The 19,469-nt window shown below is 35.1% G+C and overlaps 1 protein-coding gene across 1 annotated transcript in view; it reads left to right on the top strand.

Annotated features, from left to right (window-relative positions):
* Positions 1-14,976, top strand: part of LOC137234445 (uncharacterized) — a 77,116-nt gene extending 62,140 nt beyond the window's left edge. The window contains exons 2-3 of the mRNA XM_067757980.1: positions 14,192-14,372; positions 14,430-14,976. Of these exons, the coding sequence (XP_067614081.1) occupies positions 14,238-14,372; positions 14,430-14,885 (591 nt within the window). The 5' untranslated portion in view covers positions 14,192-14,237 and the 3' untranslated portion in view covers positions 14,886-14,976. The remainder of the gene's footprint in view (positions 1-14,191; positions 14,373-14,429) is intronic.
* Positions 14,977-19,469: the final 4,493 nt, after the last annotated feature.

Genomic DNA, 19,469 nt, shown 5'->3' with positions numbered 1-19,469 from the left:
TAAAAAAATCTCCGGTTTTGCACTTTACATGAAAAAATCAGCGAAATGCCTATGCTTTTTCTTTTTGGAGTTTATTTTTCTCTTTAGAAATTTATTTAGTCAGAACATATGTAAATGAAAAAATTAATTTAACTTAGTAATAGAAAAGAAATTAAAAAAATTATTAGAAATTAGCGTTTTTACAACCCTTTTAAAACCAAGGCATCGCTGTGATGCATTTGTATGTCGTAAACATAGTTGTGTGGGTTTTTTATTCAACGGTTTTAAAAAATGAAGGTATCACTGTGACAAAATTGCAGATCGTAAAATTGCTTGTGTTGTTCTTTTTAAGCCACCACAAGACACAGCAGGTAGAATTGAAATTACCATTACCTCGTCTCGTAGACCATATATAACGCAACAGTCGTTGTGAAGAACTCAAAGTGTGAAGTGCTAATTTCAGATAAAAAAATATTTCAAAAAAAATAATAAGTGACCATTCCAAATCAAAAAGTTTACAATGAATCCACCATCCTCTACACCGCAAGATGAAGGTGTTAATGAGTATTTTAAAAGGGATTAATCCTTAGTTCCATGGGTGGACGCCGTTTCGAGATATCGCCATAAAGGTGGACCAGGGGTGACCCTAGAATTTGTTTGTACAATATGGGTATCAAAAGAAAGGTGTTAATGAGTATTTTAAAAGGGATTAATCCTTAGTTCCATGGGTGGACGCCGTTTCGAGATATCGCCATAAATGTGGACCAGGGGTGACCCAAGAATTTGTTTGTACAATACGGGTATTAAAAGAAAGGTGTTAATGGGTATTTTAAAAGGGAGTGATTCTTAGTTCCACAGGTGGACACCGTGTCGAGATATCGCCATAAAGGTGGACCAGGTGTGACCCTAGAATTTTTTTGTACGATATGGTTACCAAATTAAATGTATTAATGAGGGTTTTAAAAGGGAGTGGTGGTAGTTGTATAGGTGGTGGTCGCCTTTTCGAGATATCGCCATAAAGGTGGACCAGGGGTGACTCTAGAATGCGTTTGTACGATATGGGCATCAAACGAATGGTGTTAATGAGTATTTTAAAAGGGAGTGGGCCTCAGTTCTATAGGTGGACGCCGTTTCGAAATATCGCCATAAAGGTGGACCAGGGGTGACTCTAGAATGTGTTTGTACGATATGGGTATCAAATTAAAGGTATTAATGAGGGTTTTAAAAGGTAGTGGTGGTTGTTGTATAGGTGGTCGCCTCTTCGAGATATCGCCATAAATGTGGACCAGGGGTGACTCTAGAATGCGTTTGTACGATATGGGTATCAAATGAAAGGTGTTAATGAGTATTTTTAAAGCGAGTAATCCTTAGTTCCATAGGTGGACGCTGTTTCGAGATATCGCCATAAAGGTGGACCAGGGGTGACCCTAGAATTTGTTTGTACATTATGGGCATCAAAAGAAAGGTGTTAATGAGTATTTTAAAAGGGAGTAATCCTTAGTTCCATAGGTGGACGCCCTTGCGAGATATCGCCATAGAGGTGTGACCCTAGAATGTGTTTGTACGATATGGGTATCAAATTAAAGGTATTAATGAGAGTTTTAAAAGGGAGTGGTGGTAGTTGTATATGTGAAGCCGTTTTCCAGATATCGACCAAAATGTGGACCAGGGTGACCCAGAACATCATCTGTTTGATACCGCTAATTTATTTATATATATAATACCTGCCAATATTTTAAGGGTTTTTTATTTCGCCCTGCAGAACTTTTTCATTTTCTTCTACTCAATATGGTAGGTAAAGTTATAAAGTTTTTTCTAAAGTTATATTTCACGTCAATAAACCAATCCCATTACCTCACCATGTTTCATCCCTTTTTCGTATTTGGTATAGAATTATGGCATTTTTTTCATTTTTCGGAATTTTCGATATCGAAAAAGTGGGCGTGGTCACTGTCGGATTTCGTTCATTTTTCATACCAAGATAAAGTGAATTCAAGTAAGTACGTGAACTAAGTTCATTAAAGATATGTCGATTTTTGCTCAAGTTATCGTGTTAACGGCCATGCGGAAGGACAGACGAACGACTGTGTATAAAAACTGGGTGTGGCATCAACCGATTTCGCCCGTTTTCACAGAAAACAGTTAACATCATAAAATCTATGCCCCTACCAAATTTCAAAAGGATTGGTTCGACTTATGGCGTTAAAAGTATCCTAGACAAATTAAAAGAAAAAAAGGGCGGAGCCACGCCCATTTTGAAAATTTCTTTTATTTTTGTATTTTGTTGCACCATATCATTACTGGAGTTGAATGTTGACACAATTTACTTATATACTGTAAAGATATTAAATTTTTTGTTAAAATTTTACTTTAAAAAAATTTTTTTTTTAAAGTGGGCGTGGTCCTTCTCCGATTTTGCTAAATTTTATTAGGCGTACATATATATTTTATTTATATTTTTTTTTTTTTTTACATATAGTAATAGGAGTAACGTCCCTGCCAAATTTCATCATATCTTCAACGACTGCCAAATTACAGCTTGAATAAATTTTAAATTACCTTCTTTTAAAAGTGGGCGGTGCCACGCCCATTGTCCAAAATTTTACTAATTTTCTATTCTGCGTCATAAACTCAACTCATCTACCAAGTTTCATCGCTTTATCTGTCTTTGGAAATGAATTGTCGCACTTTTTCGGTTTTTCGAAATTTTCGATATCGAAAAAGTGGACTTGGTTATAGTCCGATATCGTTCATATTAAATAGCGATCTGAGATGCGTGCTCAGGAACCTACATACCAAATTTCATCAAGATACCTCAAAATTTACTCAAGTTATCGTGTTAACGGACGGACCGACGGACATGGCTCAATCAAATTTTTTTTCGATCCTGATTATTTTGATATATGGAAGTCTATATCTATCTCGATTCCTTTATATATGTACAACCAACCGTTTTCCAATCAAACTTAATATACTCTGTGAGCTCCGCTCAAATGAGTATAAAAATTAGATTTTTAACATACATACACATAATATATCTATAATGTAAATTTGTTTAAGAGTTCCAACTCAAACTCGAAGAAACTTGTTCTTCTTCTTCGCTAGTTCAGGTTTAGAAACAAAAATTTAGATGCATAAAGTGTTGCAGAGAAACTGGAATTAATTTTATGAAAGTTAATGAATTAACGAATATTGTTAGACTGGCAGCCAGGCTTAAAGAAAATCCTGCGTAGATTTCGGCCCCTTTATTTTTACGAGTCACTGTAACTTAAGTTAGCCAATTTCGAAAAGTTGGTCAAAATGCATTACTTACCAAAGTGTAGTTAGCTAAACGCAACATATACAGACCAATTCTAAATATTCTCGCGGAATTTTGTTCTCGCGGATTTTTTTATTCCCGCGGAAAAATTCCTCCAGTTCTTTTCTCCTAGGGAGAAGAATAATTGGGGAATAGGAATTTCGAATTTTCGAAGTCAGCTGTTTTGTCACTTGAAATTTCGTTGCGCATTTCTTATTTTGTTTAAAAAATTGAAAAGTTTAATTATTGTTGCGAATTTGTTTGAAATTAAGAAATAAGGTATAAACAATGCACATTATTGCATTTCATGTGGTATTCACTGGAATAAGTAATGAATTGGTGCCACAGCAACATCAACAGAGGAGCATAAGAAAAAGAAGACGGCGGGATAACACAAATCCGCCGGAGTTGCATGCATTCATTCTGCAAAGCAATTTTCTGGCGGCCAAGTTGAGTTGAGTTCGCCTTTCGCCATATGCCAAAATCTATTTAAGTCTTCTTAAAAAATCCTTGCGCAATTTCTGGATGGCTGCATCAAATATGCGAAGAGCCCTTCCGTTGCTTATGATATACTTTTCGACTTAAAATAATGAATATTGTGGTTGTTGTTGTTGTTGCATTAACAGTGAGTATATTGTGGTAGAATGTAAATACCTATTTTAGCACAAATTTGTACAAACAAGTGTTTTTTCTTAAAAGAACCAATTTCCTTTAACTATTTTGATGCATTCCCTTTAATTTAACTAGTGAAAAAACTCCTATGAAATGGCAGAGAAATCTCCCTCTCCCTCACATTCATAATACCTACTTTTCTCCAATAACCGGTTTCCGCTTTTTCGAACATTGTTCAGAATAGGAGGAAAGGGAGAAGTGAAAAAACTCACAAGGAATTTTTATTTAGAATACGAGGAATGGGAGAAGGGACAAAACTCGCACGGAATTTTCGTTTAGAATCGGGCTGATTTTTTTATCTTTCATGAAAATGAAATGGTATATTAATTTCGTCACGAAACCCAAAATTGTAAGTCCTTAAAGGAAAATAGATAGACCCACCATTAAGTATACCGAAATAATCAGGATGAAGAGCTGAGTTGATTTAGCCATGTCCGTCTGTCCGTCTGTCTGTTTGTATGCAAACTAGTGCCTCAATTTTTGAGATATCTTGATAAAATTGGGTGAGCGGGTGAACTTGGGTGTCCGATTAGACATTTGTCGGAACCGGCCGGATCGGACCACTATAGCATGTATCCTTCATACAACAGATTTTTCAGAAAAAGAGGATTTTTGTCATATCTTACTCAATTTAATAGATTGAAGCTTCCAACTTCACCATATAATTTCGTATGTTGCACATATTGTTACCTGAAAAAATTTATGAGATCGGTCGTATATATAGCATATATCCTCCACAACCGATTGTTCAGATATGAAACTTTTCGTAATTACTGCCCTATTTTAAGAGCTAGAGGCTTAAAATTTCAACGAATGCTTACGTATATAGCATATATTGTTGTCTGAAAAAATCATAAAGATCGGTGGTATATATAGTATATATATGGTGGTGTTCTTGCATTCAATGTACTTACTTGAATTTGTATAAATTTATGTTCCTGGTGTATCACCAATATTCCAGTGAATATCTATGGGTATAATAGTGCCCAGATCCTTACTATTGGTTATCTTACAGAAAAAAGGTTTGAAAACGACTTTTCCTTAGGTTGCTCAAAATGTAATAGTGAAGTGTCTTTATTTATCGATTGCTTAGTCTAGTACATAGTACAATGAGATTCGGTTGTTGTTGTATGTAATATAATATTAATGGAAAGGTAATATAATAAAATTAAGGCTCCTTTACACGCCACCCTTACAAGTGGAAACTTTCTTAAGTTTATAATATATTCTTTTATATAATGCCAATTAATTATTTTGATGAAAATTCAAGAACATTGATTAGTACTTAAAATTGGTATTGTTTGTAATTCATGCTTCATATGAAATTTTTCTTCTTATGTTTCTTTTCTTACAATGCTAATTAATCATCTTGTGAACGTTTAAATAAAAGTATTGATATTCATAAAAAAAAAACAAGTGATATTATTTGAAGTTTGATTAGTACTTAAAATTGGTATTGTTTGTAATTTATGCTTCATATGAAATTTTTCTTCTTATGTTTCTTTTCTTACAATGCTAATTAATCATCTTGTGAACGTTTACATAAAAGTATTGATATTCATAAAAAAAAAAAACAAGTGATATTATTTGAAGTTTTAGTTATACTATAAATGATGAAATGTTTTAATTAATTTTTAATGACTTTACCGTCCTGACGAGGTCTTAATTTACGTCTAGGAGTTACTATATCGGCTGACTGAAGTGTATTCTCTTCACTATTGTCCTTATCATTGTTGTCGTTATCCGGTTTATCGTTTACACTTGGCGATTCGGGATCACCAGCACCAATATTTGTATCTTTAGTGGTTGTTGATTCCGACCCGTCATCAGAATTTCGACAACGAATTTGGTTTAAATGTCTTTTAATAGTCTTATTATTTAACAATACACAGCTGTACGACCTAGGACCTAGTGCTTTTTGAATTGTACCAGGTGACCAACTAGCTTTGTTAGGATTACTGTAATCACGGACCCAAACTTTCTGACCCTGACTCTGTTCTAATTCTCGTTTTCCACGGCAGTTGCGTTCACTATTCTCTTGTTTTTCAATAATTTTGTGCTTTACCAAAGGAGGCTTGAGAGTAGAGAAACGTGTCTTGAGTTGCCTACCAAAAAAAATTTTAGCTGGAGACTCGCCTGTGGTACAATGTACTGAGTTGCGATAGTCTGCCAAGAATCGATTAATTATAATGTCAATGTTAGCATTATTATTTGCTTTCAGACAAGCATGACATGACTTTTTAAAGGTTTTTACAAAGTTTTCAGCTTGGCCGTTTGATGCTGGGTGGCCAGGTGGTGTTAATGTTTGTTTTATTCCATTGCAACGTACAAATTCCTTGAAATCGGCTGAAGTGAATTGTGAGCCATTGTCACTGACCAACACATCCACCAGTCCAAAACGACTGAAAGTTTCTCTTAGTTCACTTATAACAAACTTGGATGTTATGTCTTTGGTCTTAAATATCTCCACCCATTTGGAATAAGAGTCAATGACAATAAGAAAATGAAAGTTTTTAATAGGTCCTGCAAAGTCTAGGTGAATTCTACTCCAAACAGAATCTGTTGGTTTCCATGAAATTAACTTACTCTTTTCTGGACTAGACTGTAGAACTTGACATGGTTTACAACTTTTTATTAACATTTCGATATCATTATCTAACCCTGGCCACCATACATAGGATCGCGCGAGACCTTTTGTTTTAACTATACCCAGATGAGAAAGATCCGAAAGATTCTAAGACCGATTGTCTTAATTTCTGTGGAATGACCGTTCTATATTCAACGATCAACTGGTCTGCCTTGTCGCGATATGCTTTAAAACTTTCATTTTTTACATTTTGTAGTGTACCACCTTGAATTGCTTCAAGCAGTTTTGAAAATAAAGGATCCCGTTTGGTTTCTCTTGCGATATCATTAAAACTTAAAGAAATGTGATAATCAGACTCAACAAAATTTATATAATTGCATTCTGGTAAATCTTTACCAATAACAGATTGTGGAATTCTTGATAAGTTGTCCGCATCATTAAGACTGCCCTTGACATATTCTACAGTATAATTGAAGCCAGATAGAATTAGTGCCCACCTTTGAACCCGAGCCGATGCCATACCAGGTAAACCCTTAATTTCACTGAAAACTGACACCAGTGGTTTGTGATCTGTTAACAACTTGAATTTGTTGCCTAATAGGTATTGTTTGAGTTTGGTTACTGAAAATGTAATTGCTAGTGCTTCTTTCTCTAAAGTGCTATAATTCTTTTCACTTTTGCTTAGAGCTCTAGAAACAAAAGCTAAGGGTCTCAAAGAATTCTCAGGAAACTTATGCGACAAAACTCCCGCTACTGCGTTATTACATGCATCAGTAGTTAAAACTATTGGTAATTTTTGATTAAAATGAACAAGAACTTGATCCGAACATATATCATTTTTTATCTCCTCATAGGCTTTCTGACATTTCTCTGACCACACAAATTTTACATTCTTTTGCAGTAATTCGTATAAAGGTGACATTTTATGTGCAAAATTTTTAATAAATTTTGCATAATAATTTACCATCCCCGCAAAGGCTTTAACTTCAGAAATATTTTTAGGGATAGGTGCATCTTTTACGCTTTTTATTCTTTCGTCAGTTTTTGTTAACCCGTTCTTATCTATGGAAAATCCTAGATAGGTGATTTTTTCTTGAAAGAAAACTGTCTTTTTCGAATTTAAAGTTATGTTCGCTGATCTTAATTTCTCCAACACAAGTCTTAAAGTTTTTATATGCTCTTCCATATTTTTACCTGTAATAGTAATATCATCTTGATAAACTACGACGTTTGCGATGTTACGCAATAGGCTTTCAATAGTTTTTTGAAATATTGCAGCCGCAGGCTTGATACCAAATGGCAAACGAGTGACTTTGAGTGTGCCTATGTGTGTACTCCACGTACATAATAATTGTGATGCTTCATCTAACTCTAATTGGTTATACGCATTCGTTAAATCGAGCTTGGTAAACAATTCCCCACCTTGTAGAGCTGCGAAAATTTCTTCAATGCGCGGCAAGGGATATTTTACGTCAACTAAATACTTGTTCAAAGTTACTTTGTAATCAGCACATATTCTCAAATCACCGTTTGACTTCAAGATTGGGACTAAAGGTGTACCCCAGTCAGAGTGGTCAACTAATTCAAGACCTCCTTGTTTCATTAGATCACGTAGTTTTGTTTCAACTTTGGCTTTCCATGCCAATGGTAACGGACGCGGTTTAAAAAAAATTGGTTTCAACCTTCAATAATAGATAAAGATACTTTGCTCACATTGTATTTACCAAGTGAGTCTTGAAAAACCTTTGAAAATTCACTCTTACTATTCCGAGCTAACTCCTCTTTAGTAAGATTGTTAATTGAATTGACTTGTAAAAGTTCGAAATTGAACGCCCGTAAAAATGATCTACCTAACAGAGGTGGGTTATCATGTTTGGTCACAACTACAGTAATCTCTTTCTTTGCATAATCTGTGCATTGTACTTACCAACAATTTGTATGCGATCACCACTATAATCAAGGTATGGTGTTTTACACTTGCGAATATTTTTGTTTAAGTGTTGTTTGAAAAATTTTTCTGATATCAGCGTACATGTTGCACCTGTACCGCAGGCTGCTCTAACCTCAACTCCATCAAACGACACAGAAACAGAATACACCCCGTTCGGCTTTTGATCATTTACACTAAAGATAGAATAATTAAAAATATCATCTTTGCAGTCATCTTCAACCTTACTAATATTTGATACATAATTTAATTGCACTTTCATCCGGCATACAAAAGCAAGATGTCCAATTTTGCCGCATGAATTGCATTTGCTTTTCTTAAATTTGCATTTTTCGGACTCATGATTACGCCAACCGCAATGACTACATGTTTTTCGGTCGTTTTTGTTGGATTGACTCGTGTCTCTGTTGTAATTTTTCTTCTTTTTCATGAAGTTCACGCTAACCTCACTTTTATTTTCAACCTTAGCCGCCATTTTGCACTCAAGAACCATTGCTTTCCTTAAAGCTTCTTCACACGTTATCTTTTCAGTTTCTTCACATAATTTTTCGTATATTTTTGTCTTTGCCCCAACGATAAACTGATTTAAAATAAACGCATTTAAATTTTCTGCAAATTTGCAGGTTAACGCAAGCTTTTTTACGCCAGTGTACCACTCTGCAGCTGTTTCGCTATCTAATTGTTTGGATGAGTGAAACTTCTTTCGTTCTTGGAACACAATTACTGGAGGCGTATAATGTGTCTCTAAAATTAGGCACAATTCTTTGAAGGTTTTTTGTCGAGGAGATTTCGGACTACATAAACTGTGTAGTGTACTGTATGCGGCCGTACCCACCATTTTGAGCAACACGTTTTTCTTTTCTTCCTTTTCTTCACATTTTACTTCGTCCAAGTGAATGTCTAATTTTTCACGCCATATTGCCCATGCCTCCATGCTGGGCTCAAATTGAGGTACCATAATCATTGCTTTAAATTAGTCTTCCATTTTGAATGACTGTGTGTTTGGACTCGTCGCCAGTTTGTGGTGTTCTTGCATTCAATGTACTTACTTGAATTTGTATAAATTTATTTTCCTGGTGTATCACCAATATTCCAGTGAATATCTATGGGTGCCCAGATCCTTACTATTGGTTATCTTACAGAAAAAAGGTTTGAAAACGACTTTTCCTTAGGTTGCTCAAAATGTAATAGTGAAGTGTCTTTTTTTATCGATTGCTTAGTCTAGTACATAGTACAATGAGATTCGTCTGTTGTTGTATGTAATATAATATTAATGGAAAGGTAATATAATAAAATTAAGGCTCCTTTATAATATAGTATATATATATAGTATATATATATATATTTTTGCAATTTTAGCCCCATTATAACAGCTACAAGCTTCAAATTTCACCGAATGCTTACGTATATAGCATATATTGTTGTCTGAAAAAATCAGAGAGATCGGTTGTATATATAGTATATATCTCATACAACCGATTGTTCAGATAAGAAATTTTTCGCAAATTCTACCCCATTTTAACAGCTATAAGCTTCAATATTCACCGATTCCTTACGTATATAGTATATATTGTTGTGTCAAAAAATCGTAGAGATCGGTGATATATATAATATATATATGATGGTATATATAGTATATATATAGTAGGGCGGGTCGATTTAAAAATCGCTCATTGCTCTGTGAAAATCGTATTCTAGGGATCAAAATAAGAAACTTTGCCAAAGGAACCATACCTCCAAAACGAATTCTGATGTCCCCCAATTTGGGTCGAACCTTTGGGTAGGGGCAAATTTTGAAAAATCCCACTTTGACCCATTTAGAGTGCTCCAATCGAGTCCAAATGTATGACCGACCCCCACTAACTTTGGAGGCCCGACCCACCGATTCCAGTGGCACACCCCCTGGAATCCCCCTGGGGGTTCACCATACAAACATTTCAAAAAATCGCCGGTTTTGCACTTTACATGAAAAAATCAGCGAAATGCCTATGCTCTTTCTTTTTGGAGTTTATTTTTCTCTTTAGAAATTTATTTAGTCAGAACATATGTAAATGAAAAAATTAATTTAACTTAGTAGTAGAAAAAAAAAATATAAAATAATTATTAGAATTATCGTTTTTAGAACCCTTTTAAAACCAAGACATCACTGTGATGCATTTGCATGTCGTAAACATAGTTGTGTGGGTTTTTTATTCAACGGTTTTAAAAAATGAAGGTATCACTGTGACACAATTGCAGATCGTAAAATTGCTTGTGTTGTTTTTTTTAAGCCACCACAAGATACAGCAGGTAGAATTGAATTTACCATTTCATTCTTATTACCTCGTCTCGTAGACCATATATAACGCAACAGTTTTTGTGAATGCATTAAGTCGTTGTGAAGAACTCAAAGTGTGAAGTGCTAATTTCAGATAAAAAAATATTTCAAAAAAAAAAAAAAATAGTAAGTGAAGTGACCATTCCAAATCAAAAAGTTTACAATGAATCCACCATCCTTTACAAGCAACTACATCAACAACTATCGAAAACCCATTGAGTCATATACCCAAGCATGATGTTACTGCTTTTGTTGTGTCTACTGATTTAACTGATCTTAATTTACCAACCCATCTGGATATCTTGGGATATTATTTTTACTTAAGCGAACGTGCTAAAACAGAACAAAAAAAGTATTCCCATAAATCATTCACTATTCAAGTACAAGATAAATTGATAGGAATTTGGGAAAAACTTGGTATGGAAATACTGCTGAAAAAAGTGTATTTAATAAATTGAATACATTTCTTGACAAGTATCAAGAGCAAATCAAGAGAAGAAACAACACCCAACAATTTACAGAGTATGTAAAATCTCTTGAAACAATTTTTTACATTGGAACATGTAAAAGCTCCGTGTGCATGCGGCTGGGTTCCCGAACGCCTCAAAGAGTTCATGCACGATCAACATTATCAGAGAAGACTAACAATGGATGCATTTATGATGGAAACTGAAGAGCAAAGAGCAACTTCTATGTCATCAATGGCAACATACCAAGATCCCGATGATTCAACATACGCACCGCCACCGGTTCAAGAAGATATGGATAGAAGCAAAAGTTCACAATACACAGAGAGATACGATTGTTTTAACTTTGCCTTGGTATGTGACAGATTTGGTGTGCCTGACAGGTAGCATCAGCATTGGGAACCGCTCTTTTTCAAGATTTTAAAATTAAAGATAAGCATGGGAAACCTCTCATCATGAATAAATCGAAAGTTCGCAGAGAAAAAGAGAAATGCAGACAAGAAGTGCTTCGCAAACGGTTAGATGATACCAATTTGTTAGCGTTTTCATTCGATGGCAGAAAAGATGATACTTAAACGATTGATGAGAAGTATCATACCAGGATGGTAGAAGAACCTCAACTTGTTATTTTGATAGAACCCAATTCTGAATTGATTGGTTACGTAAGACTGGAACATGAAACCGCTGAATACAAAACAACCAAATTAAATGGTGTTTTCAACTATAAAAATATATCACTGGATGCATTAATTGAAATATGCACTGACGGTGAGCCAACAAACATTGGCCCACACGGTGGAATTATACGACGATTCGAATTGCTGTTAAAAAGACCATTGCATTGGTTCGTTTGCCTTCTACACTTCAACGAACTTCCGTTTCGGCATTTGTTTGAAGCTGGTTGAATTTATAATTAAATGTTATGTGCCAATGTACTTCAATATCAAGTATTACAGCTCTGTCGTGTACGGCAGTGCATTATTTTTCAAGTTCATTGGTTGGTCACGATTTCTAGAACCTCGTTTATGCAAAATTGTCAATCAAGTAATTAAAGATAATTCATTTTATGCGCATTCGGAAAATATCTTGTTACCAATGTTGTTTGATGATAGCAAAGAAAAGCGCGACTGTGCCATCAAGAAAATTCTACGCTATCGAACCGATGTTGACGAGCCAATGGAACTTAGAGTTTATAAAAAACCAGATATAAACTTTAATGCACAAGTTATACGGAAATGATCAATTTGAATGATATAAATATCGTATTTGAACCACCATTCACGCGAAGCTTTCCGTACGATGCATTGAAAGAATATTTAAATCAAGATGATCCACCGTTTAATGATCCAAAAATTCCATCACACATACAAGGAACGGAACGACATGTTCAATTGCTAGCTAGCGTTTCCAAACGAGTTATACCGGAAAATGTAGAGGCTGTAATGCGACGACATTAGAGAGCCGTGCGAAATTGCCCAGACTTGAAAGTAAAAAAGGCTTCAAACAATAATTTTTTTTTAGTTTCTTTTCTATAACTCACTTAAATTAATTTTTCATTTACATATTTTCTGACTAAATAAATTTCTTAAGAGAAAAAATAGATATTATTATAAATAAATAATAAATATTATTATAAATAAATAAAAAAAAAAAATAAAGAAAATACATAGCCATTTAGCTCATTTTTTCATGTAAAGTGCAAAACCGGCGATATTTGGAAATGTTTGTATGGTGAACCCCCAGGGGGGTTTCAGGGGGTGTGCCACTGGCATCGGTGGGTCGGGCCTCCAAAGTTAGTGGGGGTCGGTCACACATTTGGACTCGATTGGAGCACTCTAAATGGGTCAAAGTGGGATTTTTCAAAATTTGCCCCTACCGGGGGGGGGGGGGGGGGGGGGGAGCATCAGAATTCGTTTTAGAGGTATAGTTCCTTCGGCATTTTTATCCCTAGAATACGATTTTCACAGAGCAATAAGCGATTTTTAAATCGACCCGCCCTAGTGAATCAAGCATTAAATATAGAAATTTAATTGGGGTTTTATTATATCTAAGTTCAGCAACAAGACCAGACATAAGTTTTACTGTAAACTACTTGAGTAGGTATCAAAACTGTTACGATAAACGCATTACAAATATTTGCTACGTATTTTATAGTATCTAGACTCAACTAAAGATTTGAAACTTATCTATAAATGAAACGAAAGTGTCAATATTATCGATTGTTATGTCGATGCCGATTGGGTTGGTGACACCTTTGATAGGAGTTGTATATTGGAAATCGCGAAAGCAAAAATATGTAACGAAATCTTCAACATTTGCAGAGTATGTAGCATTGTCAGAAGCAGTAAGTGAATTGAAAATTGTAATAGAAATATTGAAAGCGTTCGATTTAAAATTTGTAAAACCAATTAGTGTATATGAAGATAACTCCGGAGAAGTTAATATAGCAAAGCATGGTAACTTTACTAAAAATTCTAAGCATATTGAAATTCACTATCATTATGTACATGAATACGTACAAAGAAATATCATAAATGTAGTAAAAGTAAACTCAAATGGGAATATTGCTGACATATTCATGTATGTTATGGATTTTTATCGTTATCGGAATCGGAATTAAAAGCGACGAAAATTCTGGTTTGGTGTCGCAGATTCTGATTTTATCGGTTTCATGTTCGAATCTGAACTGATATCGATTTTAGGTGTTACAGAAACTGATTTATCGGTTTATTCATCTGAACTAAACCGAAGCGCTTTGAGTTAACGGAATTGCAAATATAATGCGCAAATAGTCGTTTTTCATCCTTGGTCGCGTTGCGTGCTTATTTTCTTTTAAATATTTGAGTGTGGTAAAAAGTTCGTAATTTAATTATATAAATAAAATAATTTTTAATCTTTAATTGTTTTTCTCATACCTATTTAGGGGCAAACATAAAAATCAGAGCCAAATCGCAATTTTAATAGAGTTTATGGAAGAGAATTCGGATTTAGCTAAGGGATTTTCCAAGCGAGATAGGTCCCTCGTAAACTCCTTATGGCAGGAATTAGCAGAGTCGTTAAACGCTGGACGTCCACCAACAAAGGATATTAGTGGATGGAAAAAAGTAAATAAGAACTTTAAATGAAATCTTAAATTTTGTATAACGGTACATCTTCTATAGGTATGGGCCGAGTGGAAAAGCGACAAAAAAAAGAAATTGGGAGAGAATAAACAAGAAACGCGAGCAACTGGTGGAGGGCCTTTCTCCAAACACTCTTTAACACAGACCGAAGAGGCTATTGTCCGAATATGTGAAATGGCGAAGGCTGTTGACGGGGTACCAGGCAAGTCACTAGGCCTAAGGCAAGAGGCGGACGATGAACAAAGTGATGATACTCCCACGATATCATCAAGGAGGAGAACCGAGACTCCACCTGCTCCCAACACACCGAAGAAACGTAAAAAAGACATTTCGCAGCAGCTCACATCATTTTTAGAAGAGGACACTGAAAATAAAAAGGACTTAAATAGTTTGCTCGGTGAACTTATAAATATACAAAAAGAAAATGCTAGTAATATACGACGGGTATATAAAGCCATTGAAAAAGTACTGAGTCGTTTGAGAAGAAAGCAGTAGAATTTAAAAATTAGCTGTCTAGCATCAGTGTCCGCGTGTTAACTGCCATGCAGGAGAAAAATGAATTGAAGAAGAGGCAGTTAGATTTAGATATTTTTGCATGCTAAATTTTCCTTCCGATCTGGATTATTGACCTTTTGCACATATCTAAAGACTTATTTCTTTATACTATTTCTAAGAAGTGAATTATTTTTTTTTAGTTTTTTGTTTTTATGTTGAAATTAATAGACTGAAATGAACTGTAACAAATATATGAAATGTGATAATTGAAAATAAGGCTTTCTATTGCAATCTTAAATACGTTTATTGAAGGGTGGCTGCGATTTCATTCCTTATTCTTTGACCTTCATTTTGTAAAGAAAAGGTGGGTTCACACCCCGGGCAAAGCAACATCAAAATTTTAGAAATAAAGTTTTTCAATTAGAAGAAAATTTTTCTAAGCGGGGTCGCCCCTCGGCAGTGTTTGGCAAGCGCTCCGGGTGTATTTCTGGCATGAAAAGCTCTCAGTGAAAACTCATCTGCCTTGCAGATGCCGTTCGGAGTCGGCATAAAACATGTAGGTCCCGTCCGGCCAATCTGTAGGGAAAATCAAGAGGAGCACGAAGCAAATTGGAAGAGAAGCTCGGCCTTAGATCTCTTCGGAGGTTATCGCGCCTTAAATTTTTTTTTTTTTTTATAAGGTAGGAAGTGAATCACTATCACTATCGTCAGGCAAAGCTTCGAAGGATTCCAAATGATTCTCGATACATTGTATTTTGTAATGTCTGCAAATGTTGTGAAGTGCGCAACGAATATTCACAATTTGAACCACTTTTTTGGGCTGTAATACAGCGTTCGTATCAAAGACCGAAATCGATTTTTAAGCACTCCGATCGTCCTTTCAATGAGATTTCTCACTGAGGAATGTACCATATTGAATTTGTATTCACGGGTATTGTATTGTGGATCCCTGTATGGCGTTAAAAGGAATGGTTTAGTTGCATAACCGCCATCTCCTAGCAACCTATGATTTTTTTCGCCGTCCTCATATTGATTAAGATAGCATAGTCACGCTCTGCTCATGTTCCAAACAAAAGCGTCGTGGCTTGGACCAGGATACCTGGCATCAACCGCCCGAATTAACATGTCGTTGACGCAGATCTTTGAAAAAAGTAGATATAAAAAATTAAAAGATTTAACGACACATTCAATCTACATTTTTTACTTACAATCATAGCATTGAGGCTGAAATATCCCTTTCTATTAAAATATAAATGTTCATTAACAGAGGGCTTAACAATCTTAATGTGCGTTCCGTCAATGCACCCAGTAATACCTGGAATGCGGTGTTTTTTGTAGAAATATTATCTAGCCCTTCGTTTCTCACTTTCGCTAATTTCAAGTTTAACCCAGCGCCTGCATATCAACTGTTCTATGGCTTTCAATACCTCTGTTAACACCACAGACACCGTGCCCCTTGCCAAGCACACTCTCAGATCGTTACCTACGAATCTTTGATAAGATCCCTCATCTCATAGCCGCTGCAAGTTGCAACACTGGTGGAATAGATAGCCGATTGAGCTTACATTTACAGTATCTAGCACCATAACAAAAGCATCCTTATTTAGGCGATATTGATCAACAAACCTGCAAAAGCGACGAAGAATCTTGAAGACACAGAAAACTTGATACACTACACTTACGTTGCCTCGGGGAGCTCCAGTGGATTACTCTTATCTCTCAAAATCTTGCGCTTAATTTTTTGAGAAACTTTTCTGTCCTCATTCATTAAAATAAACGCAATCACGGCCGAAGTCATATTTTTTGCACTTTCACTTTTTATTTCTTGCTTCACAATAAACAAAACAGCTGATTTCGAATTTCGGTTTTGCTTATCTTCGAAAAAAGCAAAATCAATTCGGTTTCATAACACCATTTCAAACCGATATCGGTTTCAAATTCCGACAATTGCAAATCCGATATCTTTTTTGTAACACTCATGATTTACTTAATCATTATGTCGAGAAAAATTTGAAAAGTTCAGAAATATGATATGTATATATTGACTTGAAAATAATATTAATTTAGGGAGGCGTGTAAAGTTGTAAGATTATATTGTCTGCAATGGCCAGCTATATGTTGCTTGCTCTATTGTTGGAACGCCAAAAAATTTGTTTATCTTTGCACCGAACGAAAACCCCAAAAATATTGTGTATCAAAATGCATTACAATAAGTTGCAATAATAAAATGTTTTAAAAGAAAATTTCACCAAATATGCGTACAAAATTTAGTTCAATTTACAGAACAATAAACTAAATTATCAACAGACAAAACAGAAAAAATAACGCAACATTCATTCGATCTTGGGCGTTACAACGTACGCCGGGTAAAGCTAGTATTGAAAAAAATTGAGCGTGCAGGAATGCGAGTATCCTTGGTAAAGTCCAAATTTTTCAAAGAAGAAGTTGAATTTTTAGAGTTCATCGTTTCATATAAGGAAATTAAAACATGCCCCAACAAAGTTGAAGCATAGCCAAAAAAAAAAAAAAGTTTAAATTCTTAATTTTGAAATATGAAAAACCTTCGTCCTGATCGAAGGAACATATAGCCAAAATTTGGTGATGATTGAAGTGTGGGAAATACGCTTCCATAGGGAACACACACACAGAATTAGATTTTTATAGAAGACTAGCTTTACCCGGCGTACGTTGTAACGCCCGAGATCGAATGAATATTGCGTTATTTTTTCTCTTTTGTCTGTTGATAATTAAGTTTATTTTTCTGTAAATTCAATTGAATTTTGTACGCACATTTGGTGACATTTTCGTTTAAAACATTTTATTATTGTATCTTATTGTAATGCATTTTGGTACACAATATTTTTGGTTTTTTCGTTCATTTATATTTCGTCACTTCATTTGGTTTTCAATGCGATCATTGATTTTGTTAACATGATCATTTTTGGGAGCTTAAATTGCTCGCTCGCATAGCCAAAAAAATAAAATTTAAATTTAAAATTCTTAATTCTTAATTTCTTGTATTCCGGCCTTTTAGTTAATATATTCAAAGTATGTTTGAGCTCTAGGCCAATATATACATATGTTTATTAAAATACAGCAAATTTGTTTAAACAATGTATATTTATTTGTCGAACCAGGTGCAGTCATAAGTTCCTGAAGATGACTTCAGATTGAAGTCGAAATATTGGCAAGACAAATAAATATACATTGTTTAAACACATTTGCTGTATTTTAATAAACATATGTATATATTGGCCTAGAGCTCAAACATACTTTGAATTCTTAATTCTGAAATATGAAAAACCTTCGTCTTGATAGAAGGAACCTATAACCATTGTCGGTGATGATTGAAGCGTGGGAAATACGTTTCCATAGGGAACACACACACACAGAATGTGATTTTTATAGAACACTAGTAGACCCGGCAGACGTTGTTCTGCCCTAAATTTGGTCTATCTGCATACATTTTAATAAGCTTTTTCTGTCTAACTCTGCCCTACCCCCTCTTCACTTTTTCCTAATCCTTTTATTCACTCCACCCTCCGTCTTTTTCGCTTCGTCTATCTTTAACTTCGTCTCATTCTATCTATTTCTCAGTCTCGTTCTCTTTCTCCTCTCTCAAGTTCTTCTCATTCATCCCTTATTGCCAGTCCCAGAGGGTGGTATGTCTTTTGTTCCAATCCCATTCCTAGTCCTAATCGCAGTCCCAGTCTGTCTCTAGTCTACTTCCTGGAAAAAAGGATGGTAAATACTAATATAGGCAAATTTATATACCAAATTTCAGGCAAATCGAATAGAACGTTTGTAAATAGGTATGTGGGTATTATAAATTCACGTCTTAATTTCGGCTTCGCATGCATATTTATCAGTTTTGCTAGGTTGATGCGACTAAATCGAATATCACAATGAAAATTACTTTAAAGCTCTCAGCAACAGCTTTCATTTGATGTCCATATTACACACACATTCTAGTGGTATCCGAGTTCACGTGTTGGCCTATATCTCGAGACCCTAGTTACCCAGCGGCATACTCTGTACTAAAGCACACATCTACAGCTTCAATTTGATACCCATAATGTATGTAAAAACACATCCTAGTGTTATCCTGATCTACGTTTTGGCCTATACTTCGAGACCCTAGTCACCAATAGGTATGAAAACTACCCTGTACTAAAGCACTCATCAACAGTTTCAATTTGATACCCATAATGTAAAAACACTGTCTGGGCTTTCACGGGCTCACGCTTTGGCCTGCAGTCAAGGTGTTAAAATAACCTAAGTTTGTACGGCAGCCATAGCTCTGAAAAATCCCATTTCTAGGGAAGGTTCCACGCCCCTTTTTTCCCAATTCCACATTTTACTGGAGGTGTCAGGACTTAACGTCTTATAGCTCCTTACCAATTTTCATTATCCTATCATTACTACGTCCAGAGATATGCAGTACGATATATTCCATTTGTATGGAGGTGCAACGCCCCCTTTTTCCCAATTCCACATTTTCTTGGTGGTGCTAGGGATTGACCTCATATAACTCCTTACTGAATTTCAATGTTCTAGCATGTATACCTTCATAGTTATGCAGTA

Source organism: Eurosta solidaginis, chromosome X (assembly GCF_040869045.1).
Source record: "Eurosta solidaginis isolate ZX-2024a chromosome X, ASM4086904v1, whole genome shotgun sequence".
In the NCBI taxonomy this organism is placed as follows: domain Eukaryota; kingdom Metazoa; phylum Arthropoda; class Insecta; order Diptera; family Tephritidae; genus Eurosta; species Eurosta solidaginis.
This window is presented reverse-complemented; position numbering and strand designations above follow the sequence as displayed.